Genomic DNA, 20,709 nt, shown 5'->3' with positions numbered 1-20,709 from the left:
CTTATTCAGGAAAACGTTCCACTGACTTCAGTGGGACTTTCCATGAGTAACAGCTAAGTAGCAATTGAGTGAAGGACTTCTGGATATGTTCCACAGCAATTAAAGAGGGCAAGGCCAATATCCCCACATTCAGCCACTCACCACAATATTGTTATGAAGACAGGAGTACAGAGGCATGAGCGGATGGAATGATTACAGTGAGGTTCGAAGGGGAATAACTCAGATGCAGTCAGCAAGGTCTTTTCATCAATGGATAGTGTTTCTCTTTTAACAAGAGCTTAATAGAAGCAATAAGGATTCTTTGGAAGCTTTAAGAAGCAATAAGAAGCTTTGGATCAGACCTTAGGTAAACAGAACAGCTCCCCATTGCTGACCCTGGGTGTAGACTCCAACCCCTAAAAGACATCCTCTGCCCTCTTTCCGGTACCCAGGCACTTTTTGCTCCCCAGTTCTTGTGCAAGACAAGGTGGAAGTTAAACTCCAGTTAATCCCTTATTCACCAGTGAGCCCTGCATTCTGTCATATGAGAATAATAACAGAATTCCCAATATCATTTTAGAGTTTGCTATCAAGCAAATCCAGCTCTACAGGACATGAGTGACAGTCACACCAATAGGACTGGCTTGCATTTAGACCAGTGAAATATTGGGTGTGATAGAACTAGCATCTTCATTTAAAAGGACTGGTAGTGGCATCCCATGTTGCCATTGATTTAGCTAGTGGATTTTGTATCAAATCTTTTACAAACTTTTTGAAGGATGTATGTATCGGTCTCCTTGGATTAAGGATTCCACTGCATATGTACATGCTCCCACACAGACACACTTTCCCTCCTACTCGTTGTTAGGCTTTATGCAAGGAAGATGTATTTCTCAGTGGATGATTGCGTTAATGTTCATGCTGCTATTTAGCCCATCTGCCGCTGAAATCCACATGACACCCTTTATACAAGCCAAGATAAACACAGCGGGCTAAATTGATCCCTGGCAATTCCAGATTCAACCTCTGACATGAATGAGAATTTGGTCGGAGTAAGGACTCAGTAAAACCGGAGAAAAGGCTTCACTATACAGAAGACGACTGATCCAGCAGTTAGGCTGCTAGCCTGGGGCTCAGGATGTCAGGAATCAGGACCTGCAGCAGAGCCAGTCTCTGGGCAACCTGAGGAGCACCGCTGGCCTGCAGTAGGCTGCCCAATTGGCTACCCCACCTGACTTGTTGGAGGAGGCAGCAGACCAACTCTCAAGCCCAGCACCAGTTCAGCAGCTGCTCAAAGCATCTGCCCATGGCTGTGATAACTCCTGTGCCTGCTTGTTCCCAGCTTTGTTCCAGTCCTGCTCCTGCCTTGTCACTCCACGTAACCCAGTTCTGACCCTGAGCTCCAATTCCTGACCACTGACTTTGGCACTCACCCTTGGTTCTGACAACTGGCCTCTGACTCCACTTCTAACCCTGGGCTCCAACTCCTGGCTACCAGTTCTTGCTCTGACCATCAGGCATGACTCCTGCTCCAACCACTGTGCGTACCATGCACGTCCCGGACACAGGAGACATGAGTTCAATTCCCTGATTCATCACAGACTTCCTATATGAACTTAAGAAGTTGTAGGCACTTGCTCTCTCTGTGCCTCCATTTCCCATGTGTAGAATGTGGATACTAGCACTTCCCTCACTCGTGTGGGTGTTGTGGGGATAAATACACTCACGGCTGTGAGGCACTCAGATACTACAGGAAATTGGCCCATATAAGTACTTTAGCTAGACAGTTTCGGCCCTAATTCATTAGCCCATTTTTCTTTAAAGCAAAGACCACATGCTCTCAGATTACAGAAATTTTTGTTTTTGAAATGTAATGAATGCTTCATCACCTAATGCAAAATTTAAAATGTGTCAGAAGTGTAGCTGGTTTTTAATGAGCACCCTGCTACTCACTGGATTTATGGGGGGTAATGCCGTTTTCTTTTTATAAGAAGATTCTGATTAAAATTTAAACATTTCTTCCAATAAGAACTGGGACTCACGGGGGGGTATTCTGATTTAATGTTTGCACCTTCCAAGTCTCTGTTCACAACTGGATACCACCCTGAGATAATGAGAAACACCAGCTTGTTAACGGAGATGGGAACAGATGTAATTAGCCCATGTTTGCATGTTCGCTGGATAATGTAGCACCCCTGTTCAGATGAAGTGAGGAAAAAATGAGTGTAGTTATTTTAACATTATTAGATGATTAGACAGTCTGTATCTCCCCAAAATAGTAGACTATTTCCCTTCCAAACACACACAAAATGAAAAAACCATGCATTGTTTCAAGTGCAATTCCAGAACGTGGGGGAAAAGATCAGATAGTTTTGTAGGCAGTCCCAAATCAAAAGGTTACACTTACCAGGATATAACTGCTTTGTTGGTGCACTGAGCTGAGCATCTTTTGTTACTCGAAAAGCAACATCTGCACCTTTTGAAGATCTTCTGCTTGTGCAAAAACCTGTTGTTTTAGTGATACCATCAGGTAAATTATGAAAATCTAATACCTTCAAGAGATCTGCAGGTTCAGCTGCAAGAAAAGAGGAGAAACCAGAATTAGCAGGCAAAAGTATCCATGTTTGCAAAGATCCATTATAATAATACTAATCATCAATAATCGTTTTAAACCACAACAGATTTTTTTCTAATAATTGTATAGCAAATACATTGCTAATGCTATCTGCAAAATTAGAATAACAAGCTGCTGGTTTGAGATGCTAATTCACTGCAGAGAGGAATAGTTTAGGCATTTATACATGTATAAGAATAGCATCTACATTCACACTAGTTAGGATAATGGGCTTATCAATAATCAGGCTTCAGTGTATTAACTGGTCGTGGTAGAAAAGAGTTCCGGTCAGGTACTGTAGAACCTAAAGAGCTGTCTGCACTGTACGTCTGTGGTATCACTCGAATGCATATTCTGTGCATCTTCAAATCTGGAGACAGACCGCTCCCAATGTCAGCTTGAAGCTGGATGCCAAATGCCTGGAGTGGTCTCCACAGCCTTGGTCCAACTGAGTGACTCATCCCTCCAGGGCTAACTCCTCTCTGGTTCATCTCTCTCCTTGCCAAAACCTCCGCCCTCCCCTCCAGTGATAGAGCACAGGGACCCCCAGAGATTCCAGCCATCACTCTCTCTCCTAGAATGATGTATTTGTCTTCCCACTGTTATGACTTAGCACCCAACAAAACCAGCATAAGAATGGCCACACTAGGTCCACCTAGCCAGTATCATGTCTTCCGATGGTAGCAGCCAATGCCAGGTGCCCCAGAAGGAATGAACAGAACAGGTCATCATCAAGTGATCCTTTCCCGGTCGCTCATTCCCAGCTTCTGGCAAACAGAGGCCAGGGACACCATCCCTGCCCATCCTGGCTAATAGCCATTGATTGGCCTATCCTCCATGAAGTTATCTAGTTATTTTTGAACCCTGCTATAGTCTTGCAAATGTAGCCTGAAAACGTCTACAGGTGCTACTGTACTGAGCACAATCACGTTCATTTAGCGAGAATTGTGACACTGGAGCTGTGCACATTTCTGTAACAATTTAAACCAGGCAACACTCATGGAGTTTTAGATTAGGTTAAGAAACCTGAAACTCAAGCCAGGTTTGTCCAGACCTGCAAAACTTTTGGTTTTGAGTTAGTCAGGTCAGGCAAAACTTGGTTTCAGATGAAGTTTTTGGTTAACTTTTGTTAAACTGAAATATGTGCACACAGTGTTTTGACAACCTTCTAGTGGTCTTTTTAAGTATAGTACAAGAAATGCTTGTTGGACTACATCACCCAGAATCCTTACCCAGGAGTTGGGTGTGTCTAGATTTTATAGGGTGAAAAAGACATGCTGTATCGTCAGCAGCAAATCTCAGGTTCTTGATCCTTTGTTATAAGCTAATAAAGATCCTCTATGTGTACAAGTGTACTGCAAGCTTTGGTTCAAAGAAACTCAGGGATGAAAACCTCGCCATGTAAAGACAGCTTGCAGAAAGCAATGCAAAGTGAAAGCACAATGGGTGGAAATTTCAAATGTGCACAACACCAGCCTACTTCCACGCCAGCTGAAGTCAATGGCATGACTCTCCTTGCTTTCAATGAGAGCAGACAGGCGAATGCTGAGTGCTCTTGGAAATCCTGTCCCATGCTTTGTACAGCTCCAAAGGAACCTCCAGACAGTGGGTTTTGAGTAGTAGTAGCAATAGTGAACATTTTCGATGTCTGAAGGCAATGGAATTTCAGCCTTGTGTCTGACCACACACTTAAGTCAAGAACACCATAAAATTCGCTCTCTTAATCAGGTCTCACCACAGGCCCTACAGTAACGACATGCCCTGACCTCTGCACATCAATCCCCTCTGGCTACTATTATACAATTATTGTAATTAATAGAAAGGACCTGAGCATTACAAGACAAGGAATGTCCAATTACTGTCTATGCTGGAAAAGCTCATTTCTTGCTTCTCTCCCCCAGCATGGAGCCTGCCACTTCAATTGTGAATTCAGAGAAAGCTATGCAGTTCAGGCAGGGAAGGCAGACTGCAGCAAGTGCGCATACCGCACAAAAAGCATAAACGACAGTGGGATAAAGGCTTTCTCATTTCCAGATAAAACAGTCTGGAGCACAATCTTCAGTGGAATTCACTGCCTATAGTCTTGTGTGCAATAATGCATCAGAATAAGCAATGGAATCATTCCTGCTAACAACATGAAGCAAAAGGTGTAATGCCCCAGCAGGCCTTTTTACCATATCTCATTAGGATCACATCCTTCTTAGCATTTGCTTTAGCTAAAAATCTTGAAAAAAATCGCTAATGGAAGGATTCTATATTACACTCAGAGCTATCAGTCCTTGCTAATTGGGGGTCAGTTTGCATCCAGATGTTAAATCTCTAAAACACCAGTGACATAGCATGCCTAACGCATACCATTAACTGGCTAATCCGGCATGTTTCCCATCAGCAGCAGAGATGGCATTTCCAAAGCAAACTGGATTCACCAAAACGGACCATAAACATTTATAATAAATTGTCGTGAATTTTGACCCAATACTCTGAGCCAAGAGCTGTCAAAAAGATGAACCACCCACCTCAGCAAAGATTTGGCAATACCCAGAGCAATCTCGGCTTGACAGCCTTATTTAGCCTTGCCAAGACAGTATATTTCAATTTTATTCTCATAGCAAATTATTTTCCCAGAGGAAATATTTTATTCAACCCTCAAGGACGCAACCAAATATCAGCTAGCTTGCTTGATATTGACATCTTAAGCAATGACCTCTAGCAAACTGGCACCCAGCATCCACAGACATTTTGAAACAGTGTTGCAGTGTGATATATGTGGCTAAGAGTGCCAACTTGTTATCAGCTCAGGGAAGGATCCAATGATAATACAATTACTACCAGCAGCCTGATGTGCGATAGCTCCTTTTCTGGAAGAAGACAGATCTCCCAACATTAGAGACACGGAGAAATAAAGTATGGGAAATACTTTCAAAGGGGGGAAAAGGGAGGGAGAGAGAGAGAGAGAGAAAAAAAATGCACCTTATACCAAGATCAAGCCTATTTTATAATCTGTGGTTACCACTTTGAGAATTTGAACAAAATAAATACACAGATAAATGATAAGAGATTGACAAAGTCTTTTAAATGGAACATATACCAGTTATGAATGAATAAGATAAGCTAACACTTACAGACTACATAAATTGTTAAATAATTTTTTCATTCCCAGACAGAAATTAGACTCCCATGTTTCTGGTATCAGAGGTTATACATATAAATTATGTCCATGCTTCAGAGCAGTACACAAGATGAAAATGACAAATAAATAGAAAACCCCCACACCCTCTTCCTCCTTTCAGAAATAAATAAATTACAGGGGGTTGGGTGGAAATCACATATTATTTGAAGCTTACATTTATAAGTCATTTATAAAGGGTTAATTCATGATTACATTTTCAAAAATCATTTTATCAACTGTTATAGATTTATAGAGTCCAACCAGTTGCTTATAACATACAGGTAGCCTATAACACCAACTTTATCTATCAGTCTATAACACCTTCTCTACTGATGTGCTTATACCCATCTGTATAACACACCCTACTCCTGCCTGTAGTATGCTTGTTAATATCTAGTAATCATTTATTAATTCTGAATAAAACTATTGACAAATAGACCCTTAATGTACAGTACACTAGAAAAAAAAAACCTTTTCAGGGTTTTCACCACCTGAAAATATTATTCCACCAGTTTCTGCTGTATCCAAGCCTGGAATGCCATGAAAGCATCTAGATAAAACTCTGAGGAGTACTCAACAAAATGCCTAAATTAGACCGAGGGATGAGCAATGGTGGGAGGTACCTTACACTGTTTCAGAATACTGACATTTACCATTAGGGGACCATCTTCATTAAGCCCAGAAATATTCTGAACCATCCATGAGTTCCTAGTATTTTTGAGGATGTAAAAGAGAAGAGCCTAAAAAAAAAAAAATACACCACAGAAAAGCACATCTACGCTGTGTAATGTTCCTTGCAGTAGAGAAGAGGTAGCACTTGGCTGTAATGAATACAAAGTGGATTCTTTTTTGAGGCTGCTGGACACCCAGACATACCCTGTGGCTCTTTCTGCTTCTTTACTAACTTCCCAGACTGACTAGGGAAAACAATTTGTGTGCTGCGCTGCCCAGGAAAGACAGCAGCAGAGGGGCTGATATATCATCCACAACAGATATGAAATAGCTGCAAAATAATGGATACTCTAAAAGGCCATCTGGAGCAAGTGTAAATATCTTTAAAAGGTGCCATTACCTCCAATGAGAACAAGTCATCTCCAGGAGCCGAACTGGAAACAGGAGGTTTCCACTGTGATTTTTTAATTAATCCACTGGCCTAAGTTGATTGGTTTCCTGCTAGGAACAATTCAGTCTGCAGTCATTTCTTAATCAAACAGCAACCAACGTTTCAAGTAACACTGATTTCTGTGATATATCAGCCAGTTTGGTGACTTGAATATTACGGCAAATGGAAAGTGCAAAACTGACAATTAACACCTTTTCCCCGCTGTGTACATTTTCAAAGGGACTCATATGTGGCAATCCCAGGGTTTGAATATAGCATATCAGGTTCTCCAGTGTGCACAAAAAGGTGATTGGCTCAGATCAATATCTACTTTTCTATCCTCATCTGTAAAATGGAGATGCTAAAACTGACCTGCCTCAAAAGGCTGTTGTGAGGCTCAAATCATTTATGTTCGCAAGGCCCTAAGTGCCAATCATTATGCATATAAATTGTGAAGGAGACTTGCTGTGCCAGAGAACATTGCACCAATCATTCTTGCTAATGCTATGGGTTGTTAAAGGAGCTTCCAGTGGCTGCAATGCTCCAGGCATGGTACAGACCCATAGGGAGAAGCAGACCCTCCTCAAAAAGGTTCCAGTCGAAGTAGACAAAACAGACCAAGGGTGAGAAAAAGGCAGGATTAAGCCCACTTCACAATTGGGGGACGGACGTGGAAAATGAAGTGACTTGCCAAGGTTGTACAAGGAGTCTTTAGCACTCAGATCTCCCAGTCCAGAACTTTAACCATAAGACCATCCTTCCTTTCAATTGCCTTTAAAAATGACACTACCAACGAGAAGCGGTGTCTGGAGTAAATGAAAGGTTCTATAACCAGCCATCACGATTGCTTTCATCAAAAGTTCATGCTTGCGGCCTATTTGCTAGGAGTGCACGCACCGACATGATTTTTCATCAGCTGGAAGGCATTCAAGGATATCTGGACCATTACTAGATAAAATTAAATATAACAAGAAAGCAAGGCAATGGGCACCATCCAAGTTAAACATGACATGTGCCTTTAACATGCTAATCAAAAATGGATTTCCTTTGAAACAGGGACCATGAAAATTCCCTTTGACTGATTGTTGAATACCACCATTCTGGGATGAATTAACTATACACAGACATCTGTTCATCATTCGATGAGAACGTCAAAGTCCCCCAGTAGTTAATGAGCTCTACATTATTGTGTTATTATGTGTGTTACAGAAGTAAGACTCCAACCAAGATGAAGACCTCCATTGTACTAGATGCTGTATATAAATTGAGCGACAGAGAGTACCTGCACCAATACCAAAGGTAAAATCAAGCCCATGATCTTTTAGTAGGGCATATTTCCTATATAGGACGAAGACTCTTACAAGAATTACTGTATGGTTTAAACATGCCTCTCCTTGCACTCATAAAGCCTACGGTACCATCTTACATCCTAGGTAGCTTCCTAAGGATGTCACTGTACACTATCTTTGTTCCCTAGGTTACTATGTAAGAGAGGCAGCAGAACCCATAATGGGCACCTATGATCTTCTATTTCTGGTGAAACCTTATTAGTTTGGGGGTCTGAGTTACTATGTGGAATTGCTGGCCATAGGGGAGAGGTGGATCCTTCACAATTCATGTGGGCACCAGGGGAAATCATTTTGGTGCCAGGTCTGGGATCCCTGCTGATGGGCCAGAGATCTATGATCCTATGATCTTCCTGTAATGAAGATACTGTCTCTCCATAGGAGTTAAAAAAATATTAAAGGGGCAAGACTGAACAATATTAAATATGAAAGGTCAGAACTATTCCTAGGATAGCACTACTCCGCTCTTAGAAACAAACTGATTTATTTTATTTTTTAATATCTTGTCTTTTTATTACAAACAACAGCGTGAGGGTGTTTTGCACCATGCAGAAGGAGTCAGTGCAAAGAGAAAAAAAGTTACTCATTGTATTTTCAGGTTCAAAGTACATGGTGTGACTAAAAATAATGGAACAAAATTACCTTTGGTGTAATTCCACTGACTCCAATAGTTACACCAGGGTCCAGAGATGTATGGTGATTGGAACCATATCACTCAATGCAATTCTGTTGCAGTTCACTTTGTTCTTGGTTCTAATATCTGAAAGCAGCACACAGAGGACGAAATTCATGCCATGTTGAGGGGCAGCACAAGGGCCTATGGACCACTTGCATGTCACTCAATCCCTTGATATAAGGCGTATATAAGCCTAATGCTACCTCTCTGCACAGGGGTGATTTTCACCCAGACACAGCGTCCTTCAACATCAGCGAACCAATAATTTTATTTCACTGGGCTTTTGGGGCCCACTGTAAACAAAACTGAGAAACCCAGAAGCATGGCAAAATCTGCGATGGAACCAGAGGCAGAAGGATGGTGACTGGACTGTGGCACTGAGATTGGCCTTGATTTTCGAAGTGAATTAGCTACTGTCTTCTAAATGGTCTCTCTTTTTTTGCTTGCTTCTTCATGAATAACATTACTATGCAACATTAAACACAAGATCATCCTTTCCATCAAGATGCAGCAAGACTGGCCAACAAAACTGACAACCGAGCTTTGGTCCTAAAATCTACCCGTTTTCACAAGTACTTTAAAAGGGCGGTAAACATACCCAGATCAGGCAAGAGGATTCAAAGAGCAGAAATATATCCAGCTTCTTTGCGCTCTTAAATCAGTGTAAATCAGGAGTAACTCTACTGAATGCTGAGGGAGTTACACTGGCTTTGGTTTAAAAACAGGCGTGAATGAGAGAAGATACATCCGATGAGGCGAGCTATAGCTCACGAAAGCTCATGCTCAGATAAATTGGTTAGTCTCTAAGGTGCCAAAAGTGCTCCTTTTCTTATTGTTATAATTATTACTTTGTATTACGGTAGCGTCTTTCAGGGTCCAGCTGAGATCAGGGCCCCATTGTACAAGATGCTGTAGAGACAGTCCTGCACCAAAGAGCTTCTAGAGGGGGCAGACAAAGGACGTATTATTTCCCTATTTTTACCTGTGGGGAAATCAGGCAAAGAGAGACTGCGTGACTTGCCCAAGTTCACACTGTGACAGAGGTAGGAATAAAACAACTTTCCCAGGTCCCAGGCCAGGGCCTTAACCACAAGGCCAACCTTCCTGAGTTAATTACCTGCTAAACCTGGGGTTAGAAGGAGCTACTATTAAATTAGTTAAATCCATTCTTCGGGCTGCAGACACACAAATGCACACAATGCCCTTTTAAACAAGATTATTTAAGAAAATCAAGCAGTGTTGATGCCAAACATTATGGGAGCGGAGTCCTTTGACTTCTGGGCCGGTGGTCGGAACACAGACTCCAGCCAAAATGCAAGCGGTTTGCATTACCTGCCCCACCCCTGGTGGACAGTAATCCCCTGTAATACTGCAAAACCACCAGATGCAACTTGGTAGCGGTGCTTCAAGGCTGATCACAAAAGAGCCTATAATGAACTATAAAGGAAACCAAAGTATCATTAGAAGTCTGAAGGTGAAAATTGGAACATTATGAATTCACACGACTGGATGTAAACACCATGCCCAACACATTTGGGTTGTTAATACCAACCTTTCCCCCTCCTTGACTGTACTGTAAATATAATTTTAGGCAGGGAAAATGTAATTCTGATCCTTCTGGACATATGCAATAACAAGGGATTTTTTCATTGGCATTACACATTGGAAGTCAAGGAGCAAAATATAGACTAAAACTCTAACAGAACCCTGGTTTAGCTATGACAGTGAATGCCATTCAGTTAGCTGCACACACCTAGCTGAGCTCAGATAATTGCAGGCCTGTGCATGTAACAAGGGGACAAGGAGTAAGATATTAACAATAAATTAAATGCTGATGATTCTACTCTGAGCCTGAACCTAGGAAATTATTATTATTTATTTCTATTGCAGTAGCACTTAGGAGCCCCAGTCACTGACTTCTTTGTGCCAGGTGCTATACATACACAGAACAAAAAGACAGTTCTTGCCCCAGGCAGCTTACAATCTAAAAATCAGTACATTTAGATCTGAAGTCAGTGGGAGCTTTGCCAAAGTAAGAACTGAGGAAAAGCTGTGTTAGGACTTCAAGATTTGATCCAATGGCTTTCATCGCTGCTCATTTATCGCGAGAGACATAGACGCTAGTGATCTGCAGTCTAGGTTTGGCTAATGACCACACAGTCTGGATGCTGATCCAATCTATCCAGCTCTCTTGGGTCCCTGCAAATCTGTGCTGGAAATCTTGAGAGAAAAGACCTTCCTAATCCTAGGACACCTTTACAGTTTCCCCTCTTCCACCAAACTTTTTGGGCCCAGACACAGCCTAGAAGCACAATTGCCGTTTGTGTACATGAAAAATAATAGGGGTAAATAGTCATTGAAATGCATATTGGTTCTCAAAACAGGTTCAGTTCAAGTTCGGGGGGAAGCCTGAATGAGCCCACAGATTCTAATTTCATCCACCCATCTCAGCTAGACACAGCTCTCTCTCTAGGCATGGTCCTGATCTCCCATACATCAGTGAAAGCACTCCTGATTTATGTTAGTCTAACTGAGATCAGAACTGGACTGTCCGATTTATGTCTTTATTTGTGGAAGCATCTTATCTTATGCCCCATTTCGCTTGTAATAATCCCTCTTCTCACTGCATTTGAGGAAACTGTGTGGCATTTTTTGGTATTTGTATGCTCTCTAAAACTGGTGTTTCCACTAAGAAATGTCATCCCATCAAGCCCAAATTTGCATGGACATTTCCCAGTTCTTTTTATGTCTCTGACCATCAACACTGCAGTGCCTGTAGCCAATAGCTGGAGAAAGTGAGATTAGCAAATCAGAATCAGTTTGGAAACAGAGGTAAATGTAATTTTCACAGGACACTATGGGAGTTAAACTCTATTGAAATTCAGTGGGAGATGGGCCCTAGAGCCCTTTGAAACTCCCAGCAAACAATATTTTTACCTGTAATATTTGTTATTACTTAAAGCTATGAACTTTGACGGGCCTTTTTACCAAGTGCTAGAACACATAAATCACTTATAAACTACTTATAGGGAGCTGAGTCCACTGTCTGAAAAATGACAAATCTACCAGTAACAAACCAGTATACAATTCTCTCTCCCTTTATTTTTCTAGGCATTGAATTCAGATACATAATGCCCCCAGATGCCTATCCCCCAAGGAAAGCAGTTATATCTGAGACTCATGACTGAATTTAACACTTAAATTATTGTCGCTCGGAGATGCTACTGATTGACGTAATTTCCAGTTGCTTTTTCGTTGCTTTACATGGTGCCATTTACTGGCACTGGCTTTTTCCTTTTCCTCGTTTTCCACTCAAACCCTACCTGTAGTCACCCCTATGAATCAGTTTTCCTGTATAAACTGCACTGCAGCAGCATACAATACCAGTAAGGCCAACCCCAGGTGCTCAAAAATCATGAATTATTTTTAAATCCCAGGATTTTTAAGCCCATAGTAATGCATTCTGGGCAGTTTATTTGCCTTCTTGAACTTTTAGGGGTCACATTTTCAAACTTTTCTCCATCCATGAGGGCTAGAAAGTTACTTTTTCTTTTTTAATGAAAGCTGAGATGAGCACATGACTCCAGGAGCAGGGGCTTTAAGAAAAAACACCAAATGTCATGAGACTCGGGATATAATCACAAGAGCTGGCAATACCACAATCATGACCTGCATCTAAACAGTCTCAGTTCTATAAGGAACTCTTAAAATAATTTCAGGCTAGTTTAATTTCTGAAATAAAACAGTGCCCATTTAGCAACAGAGAAGAGCTGAGACTCTCACTGGGATTCCCTGAGTACTCACAGCTACTAGCAGTTTACCCACGCTAAGACGCTAGCTGCTTACAAACAGGGCACACAGGGAGTGTTTAGTAAAAGACAAACTATATTTCTGCTTAAAAAAAAGTGACACATCTGGAAAACCTATCCCAGTGTGCACTTATAAACTGTCGAGTTCATTTCATTGATTGTGAAAGGTGCTGGCTTGACATTCTGGGAGATCAAAGCCATCTGTTTAAAAACATTTGCAGTAATGAAAGCAACAGGACAAGCTTGCAGTGCCCTGCTGCCTACCTTCAGGGCTGGCCTGGAAGGACTATCTGTCTGGTTCATGGGACAGTTCAGTCTTCCTGTCCCAGTCTTTCAGCTGAGTTTGCCAGCCACGTTGCCAATTAATGCCAACTATACTTTGTTGTTGGGTTTTGGTTGGGTTTTTTTTTTGGAAGAGAGGGGGAGTCCATTGGGAACACCCATGAAATCTTGGCCTTCCTAAAATTCTCATCTCTCGTTTAATACCATTCTGATTCTAATGTATGCAGATCGTTCGTTCTGCACTGTTTGATGGCATCTAGTGTGGGTTATTTCCAGGACTAACCTGTGCATTTTAAACACATGCCAACCAAAGAATGAAACAGAGCTTTGTTTTTCCAAACAGTTAAAAAGAAACCCACAGAGGCATGAGAGGGTGGAGTTCTGGTCTGTTCCAACCTGAATCCTTGCCTGAAAGTTCCAGACAAGTGTTTCTCAGCCAGTGGGTTATGATCCCGGGGGCGGGGGGGGGGTGTCATTAAAGGCAATCGGAGAGATGCCGGAGTCATGGGGCATTGAAAATTTTATTACAATCTAAAGAAGATCATATCACCCCCCCCATCACTCCCCGTACATCTTTACCTTGCAAGGTCAAGTATGCTGTCAGCCCCTCAAAAAACACACCCAAATCAATTATATAGGCTTAGCGTTGAGACATTTTTCACTCTTACTTTTTACAGTAAATATCAAGGGGTCGTGAAAAATATTGTTTTCAAATAACGGGTCACCAAACTGTAGAGATTGAGAAACAATGCTCAGCCTAGACCAAGGCGTCCTTTACTTTCCAACAGCTGCAGGATATCCAAAAAAATGTCTCTGGGACTGACTTTATCATCGTAAATAATAAAATAATAATAATAATAAATGATAGTAAAGAAGAAGAAAGAAGAATTACTTTGAATTTATATAGCTCCTTCCATCCAAGTGTCTCAAGCTTTAGAAAGGTGGCTACGCATTATTACTCCCATTTTACAGATAGGGAGAACAAGTACAGAGAGGTTAGGTGACTTGCCCAAGGTTACTTAGTGAGTCAGTGGCAAAGTAAGGAAAATAATCTAGGTCTCCCAGCCCACTGTTCCAACAGTTTGCTAGGTGTGATGTTGCTATGCTTGGAAGCATATACTCATATTTGTATCATCTGGAACAGCTTTCCTCTGTCTCTCTGCCTCAGCAGCTCTCCATCTCATTTCAGATCTTATTTGGAGACACATCTTTTCTCCTTTGCAGATGCCTCCTAAATCATAACAAATAGCTGTGGGACAGAGAAATTAACGTTTTGCATGTGTCATTTAAAACAGGGACTTGGGGGGAAACAGGAAACGAAGGGCCAGATTATGATTCCAGTTACACCAGTATAAATTCAAAGTCCTTTGATTTCAATGATGTTGCTCCAGATTTTCATCAGAACTGAGTTCAGAATTCAGCCATAAGAGATATGGCTCCGAGACACGGCTTTGCTACTGATTCACTACGTGACTTTACACAAGTCACTTAGAGCCAGGTATTCAGCTAATATACATGCATGCAGCTCCTCTTACTTCAGTGGAGCTGTACCTGTTTAAGAGCCACATCCTCAGCAGCTATAACGTGTCTGTTTCTCAGTTCATTCATCTTTAAAAATAAAGGATACCGCCCCCTCCCCCCAGGAGTGTTGTGACGGCTACTTTATTAGTATTTGTGAGGCCCTTTGAGGTCCTCCGATGACAGGTGCAAAGTATTATTATTCACTTTTATTCCTCAAAGTTTTTATTCTGCATGAAAGACATTATGCACTGTACAGTTCAGTTTTGCTTTCGTGTCTCTTCAAGGAGACGGGAAGGGGGCCATAGTTCAGTCTGAACACAGAGAGAGAATTTCTTCACGTGGACAGATGAAAGAGGTGTTTTTATTTATTTTAAAAGGAAAAAGTGCTTAAAAATTGTCCAGACAAGACTGCTTGTAGTGCGACATCACAGCGGGTCAAGATACAGGACCAGCCAGCTGGCACTCAGCATTCTCCTCCAAATCTGGTACACATCAGCAGGGGCATGTGCCCTCAGAAAGGGACTCCAGAGTGGGAATCTCCCACACCTACAGCCCAATGGGCTGTCAGTCACAAGGGAGGGGGAAAGAGTTGGAATCTCCCCCATAATGGAACTCTCTTTGAAGTACTGGCCTGATCAGATGAGGTCAATCCACCAGGTGGTTGTTTTTTTTAAGAAAGGGAGAGATCTGCATGCCTGTTCCCCTGCAGGGGAAGATTCAAGCTAAAATTCCTGTTCACTGACAAAGCTACTGTCAGGGCAACATGCTGAATACCTTACAGCTCTGCGCGGAAACTGGCTAAAGAAATCAAACAGCCAGAGCAACGTCAAAGGAATGGACTCCCTTGCCCCTCTCCCTTTCTTTCTTTTTCCCTTTTTTTTTTAAGGGGGGATTACTTTTAAAAGCTTGTCTGTTTAGCACTGAGTTAATAAACACCAAATTCTTTCCTCACATTCGCAGATGTAGTTCACTGCCTCCATTATTACCATGATTCAAAGGGACAGGACCAAATCCAGACGTGGAGTAAGCAGGAGCGTTTGAATTCAATACTCTTCTACACCAGGCTTGGATTTGGCACTCTCTAGCTAAATGCTTATGTGTTTAAACAGATGCCTTAGATTGGAGGGGAAATGACTTAAATCCCATGATCATTAGCCAGATATCACAGTTCTGAGATCCACGTAAGTACCTAAGCAGACAGAGAGGACAAATGCAACCCTGGTGTTTTTGGATACAACTCCTATTGAATGTAAATGCTTCTCCTTGCATCACGGTTGAATTTGGCTCTCTAGTTAAGGACTTATCTGGAGCCTGTAGACTCACTCATACCCATGGGATTGCTATATTCACTCGCTCTCAAGCAACTAGTTAAACAACCCAGCACCCCAGCCCGTTTCTGAACCACTTTTCTTCAATAATTCCAGTTTCAAGGTCAACCAAATGAGGTGATAGAAGCTGCTAAATCACAATAGAGAAAATAAATAAATAAGCTCCTCAACAGACTGCAACTGTTCCCTTATCTTTGTAAGACAGTAAGACTGCCCTCGGGTGGACCATGTTATGAGTTATTGCAGGGGCCATTTGGAATTACTCAGAATTCCACCAGCTGGATGAACTCAGTGATCCATTTAGCCAACGAAAAAGGGGACTCAGTAAAGCTGGGGAGTTTTGCACCCTGTTATCAAGACACTTAAATACTCTCCCGTCCTGGGAAGCCATATAACAACCCCAAGCTCTGAAGGGCCAGATCCTCAGCTGGTGCAAATCAGCTCAGCTCCATTGGCTTCAACAGTGCTATGCTGATTTATGTCAGCTGGACCGAATGTTTCTCCACTGAGTCATATCATCCCTTGTGGGATTTTTAAAAATCCCAAATATTCCCCCTGTGAACAAAGCAATTCATTATACGACAAGTCAAGCTTGAAGGATCGCCTGCATCATCCTAAAGGTGCTTCCTGTCCCTGCTCTCACAGGCCCAATCCCATGGGACGAGGGACACGCAAATGACACGCAAGCAGAGCGTCTGAGCCCTGAGTAAGGGCTGGAGCACTTTCCACATTGAGGCACCTCCCTCAGGGGCCATGCACAGCCCTTCCCAGGAACATTTCAGAGACAGAGAATCACACAAGTGAGCATCATCGAAGATACGAGGTCACAATAATCACACAACCAGCATCCTTCCCCTATTGCTCATTACCTACCCGATCCTGCTCCCACAGCAATCAACTAGACTTTTGCCACTGACTTCCCTGGGTGCTCAGAGGATGGGGCCCTAACATGGCTTTTTGCTTTCAGCCAGGCTCCTGACAAAACCACATCCGTTTGGCGAAGGCACAGGGAAACACAAGCCCTTTTAAGGCAGGACTGTAGCAAGCTTTCCCAGCTGTACATACCCCCGCCCTGCCTCAGGCTGAGTGTCTCCCAGAACGTTCCCTAGGGACACTGGTCAGTGGTAAGGGATTCCATCTGGGGCCATGTTCTGTCAGCAAGGTCAAAAGAACAAGATGAATCAACCGCTTTGCAATCCCCGTCTTTGCCTCTGCTGATCGTCTCCACAGCACCGGAGGAGACGCTTCGCATACCATTCTGCCCACGGCCTGGCCTAGCTCCGCTTTGAATGGAAAGCCAACCTGTCTAAAATTACTGCCTGGTGTACTATTCAACAAGCCAAGACTGGGGGACCAATTTGTTTTTCTTTCCCCATTGGTGTCTTTTTTTATTTCCCAGCCATTTGGATCATGCACGCCTGGATCAGCATGACATTTATGGCTCTAGCTGGCTTCCAACACTGGCACGTCCCAATGCAGTTTAGAGTTGCTGGGACAATGCTGCTTCCCCACACAGCTAGCTCAGGTATTTAGATGGAGTGGATCTCTCTCCGGCTTACTCTACAATGGACCTCTAAAACTTAGCTTAAATACAATTTGACCAAGCAGTATGTAACCAGCCATGCTATGGTATGCTGTAGGCCAAGATTCTCGACTGGTGTAAATTAGCATCTCTCCTTTGACTTCAAAGGACTTAGGGGGATTTCAACCAGCTGAGATTCTGGCATTCAGTTTCTGAACTCTTTTTAAACACCATTCAAGCTGGCTGAATGGTGTTTAAAATGAATTGGGGGGGGAGGGGGAGAAACATGTTTAAACCAACTTTTAAAACGGTTCAGTTCACTTGGTTAAAGGCCCAGTTTAGATGGAGCTGGGGATCTCATCTCAGATGGCTCCTGAGCCCATTTAGGATTTCAAAAAAATTTTGTGGGAGTACCGGTGTTTGGAGGTAGATTTGGGTGTGATTTGTGGATTTGTAGATACAAAGGGATATTTAAAATGACAGTCACCTCCTTGCCTTAAAGGGAGACGGTGAGGATAAAATTCAAGTATTTTAAATATGGTTGTTTTTCCTTAACTGTTACTCATAGAACCTGAGATTATTAAAACTGAAAGGATGTTAAAATTTGTTTAACACCATACCCCTAGGTAGGTCATCCTCAACCATAGGTGTTGGACCAACTTCTGTTGGTGAAAGAATCAAGATTTCAAGCTACACTGCGTAGCTCAAAAGCTTGTCTCTCACACCAACAGAAGCTGGTCCAATAACAGATATTACCTCACCCATCTTGTCAGCCAAGAATATAGCAAGCTCAATAAACTATCTGTGGCCCTGCCACCACTAGAGGGCGACAGAGCACCATACCGAACGAGATGCATCTGATTTGCTTTTCACCATTTATTTCACTTTGGTTTTGTGACCCTGAAACTAGACTTGACTGTTTTCTGGTTGGTTTGATTTTCTGGTTCTCAGGGACCGCTTGTATTTGGGTTTAAAACACTACAGGATTTCAGTGTTCCCCCAGGACAATAGGTTATAAATGCAATTGCTTTTAAAACATTTCAGGAAACATTCCAGGGAACATTTGATATGTAAAGTGAATTTTTTAGAAACAAAGTAAAACCTACATTGGGAGGCTTTAACACCCCTCTTTATTAAGCTCTGCAAACTGACTTATCAGCCAAGATTTTCAACAGTGACTAGTCATTTGGGGTGCCTCCATTTTTGGGTGCCCAAGTGAGAAGCCTTAAAGGGGGGTTGATTTTGTGAAATACAGGCCCCATTAAAGGGATCCCAAGTTGTGCACACACAAAAAACACTTTCAGAATGGCTAGTCACTTTTGAAAAACCTTGGCCCTCATTTCTGTGCCTTCCAGGCTTTGGGCTGTATTCTTCTCTCGGGAGGTACATGCAAATGATATCAGGAGTTACACATGTATACAAACCTATATTATTCAATCTCAGCAAAGCCTTTTCCATTTTTCCATTCCCTTTTGAACAGCAGAAACCCACCATGTAAGTTACTAGGCATTTTTCAGCTTCCAGAATGAAAACCAGGTGATATGACAGCGACTTACAGTCAGAAAGAGAACCCAGGAGTCCTGACTCTCAGTCCCCTGTTCTAAATAGCTAGCTCACACTGCCTGGACCACCACTATTGCTTTCTGGCTTTGATAACCGCTCCGTCTATGCTTTGGAGAGTAACCCCCAGGACCACAAGGCATATCACATGCATTCCAATTGGTATTCAAAACGCTCGGCACCAAATCAAATGAGGAGGACAGACATAATGGATGCACCACACAAAAGTGAGCAGTACCTACAGACGAGTGAGGGGAAGGAGCTTTTTCAGGTCATCAGGGCAATGGCCACTCTCCATGACCTCATCCCATCAGCACTCCTCAAAATCTTACCCAAAACGGGGTGGGTGGAGGGTGGAAGTTTGTCTCCTTACTACCGTTTAATTTTTTTCCTGCAGCAATGAAATTTTGCACACATGGGTCCCTATTTAGCAAAGTACTGACACACGTGAGAAACTTTTGGCATGGTCCCATGAAATCAGTAGCACTCGCATGCTTTAAGACCTTGCTGAATGGTGATCGTTTGCATCAGTGGCAGGAGGAGGGCGTTGTACATGGGCATTTCTAGATACAGATACACATACATTCATGTCCTTCCACAGCGATAGCTCAGTGGTGTGAGCATTGGCCTGCTAAACCCAGGGTTGTGAGTTCAATCCTTGAGGGGGCCATTTAGGGGTCTAGGGCAAAAATTGGGGATTGGTCCTGCTTTGAGCAGGGGGTTGGACTAGATGACCTCCTGAGGTCCCTTCCAACCCTGATAGTCTATGAGTTCCACCTTCCATCTAAGGATCAGCAAGCGTAATTACTTCAGGCTCACAACAGCTCTCTGAGATACATAAGCGACCTGCCCAAAGTCACACAGAAAGTCAGGGACAGAGCTGGAAACGAAAGCCAGGACAGACTCTCAGTTCTGAGCCATGACTACATCATGTCCTCCATGCATAAAGGACATATGGAAACAATCAGCTAATCCACATGTGTTTAAAAGCTGTGATTTCTGAGAATCTGTCATTGTGCTACAGAATAAAATAAGCTATTTTCTGGGGGTCTTTTTTCCCCCTCCTGCTTTTGACTGGCAGAGGAGTTAGCAGAGCAGGAATGTGTACAACTGGCCCACATCTGTGCAATATTTGGCCACAGCAATGTCCTTCCTCGAGTCTTCGAGGTTAGAAAAACAGATGGAGAAAGGCTTAATGGGGTGAGTCAATCAGGCCCCTGAATCCTTTGTACACAGAACATTCTGTGCTGAGTGAAATGAGACCACCATCACTCCAGTTCTTAACATGAGACTTTGTGCTGTGAAGTTCATATCGCTAGAGAGACAATAAGCTGCTCCCTCTCATCGCCTCCCGGGGGGGAAAAGGAGCTGCATATCAGCTGTCCATAAACATTCAGTGCTTCACAAGGCTCTGTGCTGAGAACACGAAGAGACACTGGGGGGGGAGGAGGGGGGCGCGTTATCGAGTTAAGAGTTTGTCGCACCATCGTCACCACCGAACCGCACGCTTTCCCCACCGCAATTTGAAAATCAACCCGGGTTCTGGGAAGCCTTCGCCTAACCCCACCCCCGTTACTTCTGTTGTGCAGCTGCCTGTTAAATTGTGCAGCTATCAGGGTAATTCAGTACATTAATGCCAGTGCCCACGTGATTATGATGATTTCCACCAGGGTTAGCATTGCACTGAAGTTCATTTGTCAGCTAAAAAGACATCACTGGAACCTAACACTTTAGTAGGCGCTTAAAAATTGGAATAAAAAGAATCCCTGGAGAATAAACTGTCGATCAGTGGTTCTCAAAG

At 42.8% G+C, this 20,709-nt stretch overlaps 1 protein-coding gene across 2 annotated transcripts in view; it reads right to left on the bottom strand.

The window, feature by feature from the left end:
* COL5A1 (collagen type V alpha 1 chain) overlaps nucleotides 1-20,709 on the bottom strand; it is a 249,106-nt gene that overhangs the window by 189,544 nt on the left and 38,853 nt on the right. For both annotated transcript variants that reach the window (XM_073313982.1, XM_073313983.1), the window contains exon 2: nucleotides 2,387-2,554. In XM_073313982.1, coding sequence (XP_073170083.1) covers nucleotides 2,387-2,554 — 168 coding nt within the window. The remainder of the gene's footprint in view (nucleotides 1-2,386; nucleotides 2,555-20,709) is intronic.

This window comes from Lepidochelys kempii, chromosome 16 (genome assembly GCF_965140265.1).
Source record: "Lepidochelys kempii isolate rLepKem1 chromosome 16, rLepKem1.hap2, whole genome shotgun sequence".
In the NCBI taxonomy this organism is placed as follows: domain Eukaryota; kingdom Metazoa; phylum Chordata; order Testudines; family Cheloniidae; genus Lepidochelys; species Lepidochelys kempii.
The sequence above is the reverse complement of the archived record's forward strand: the minus strand, read 5'-3'. Positions and strand labels throughout refer to the sequence as shown.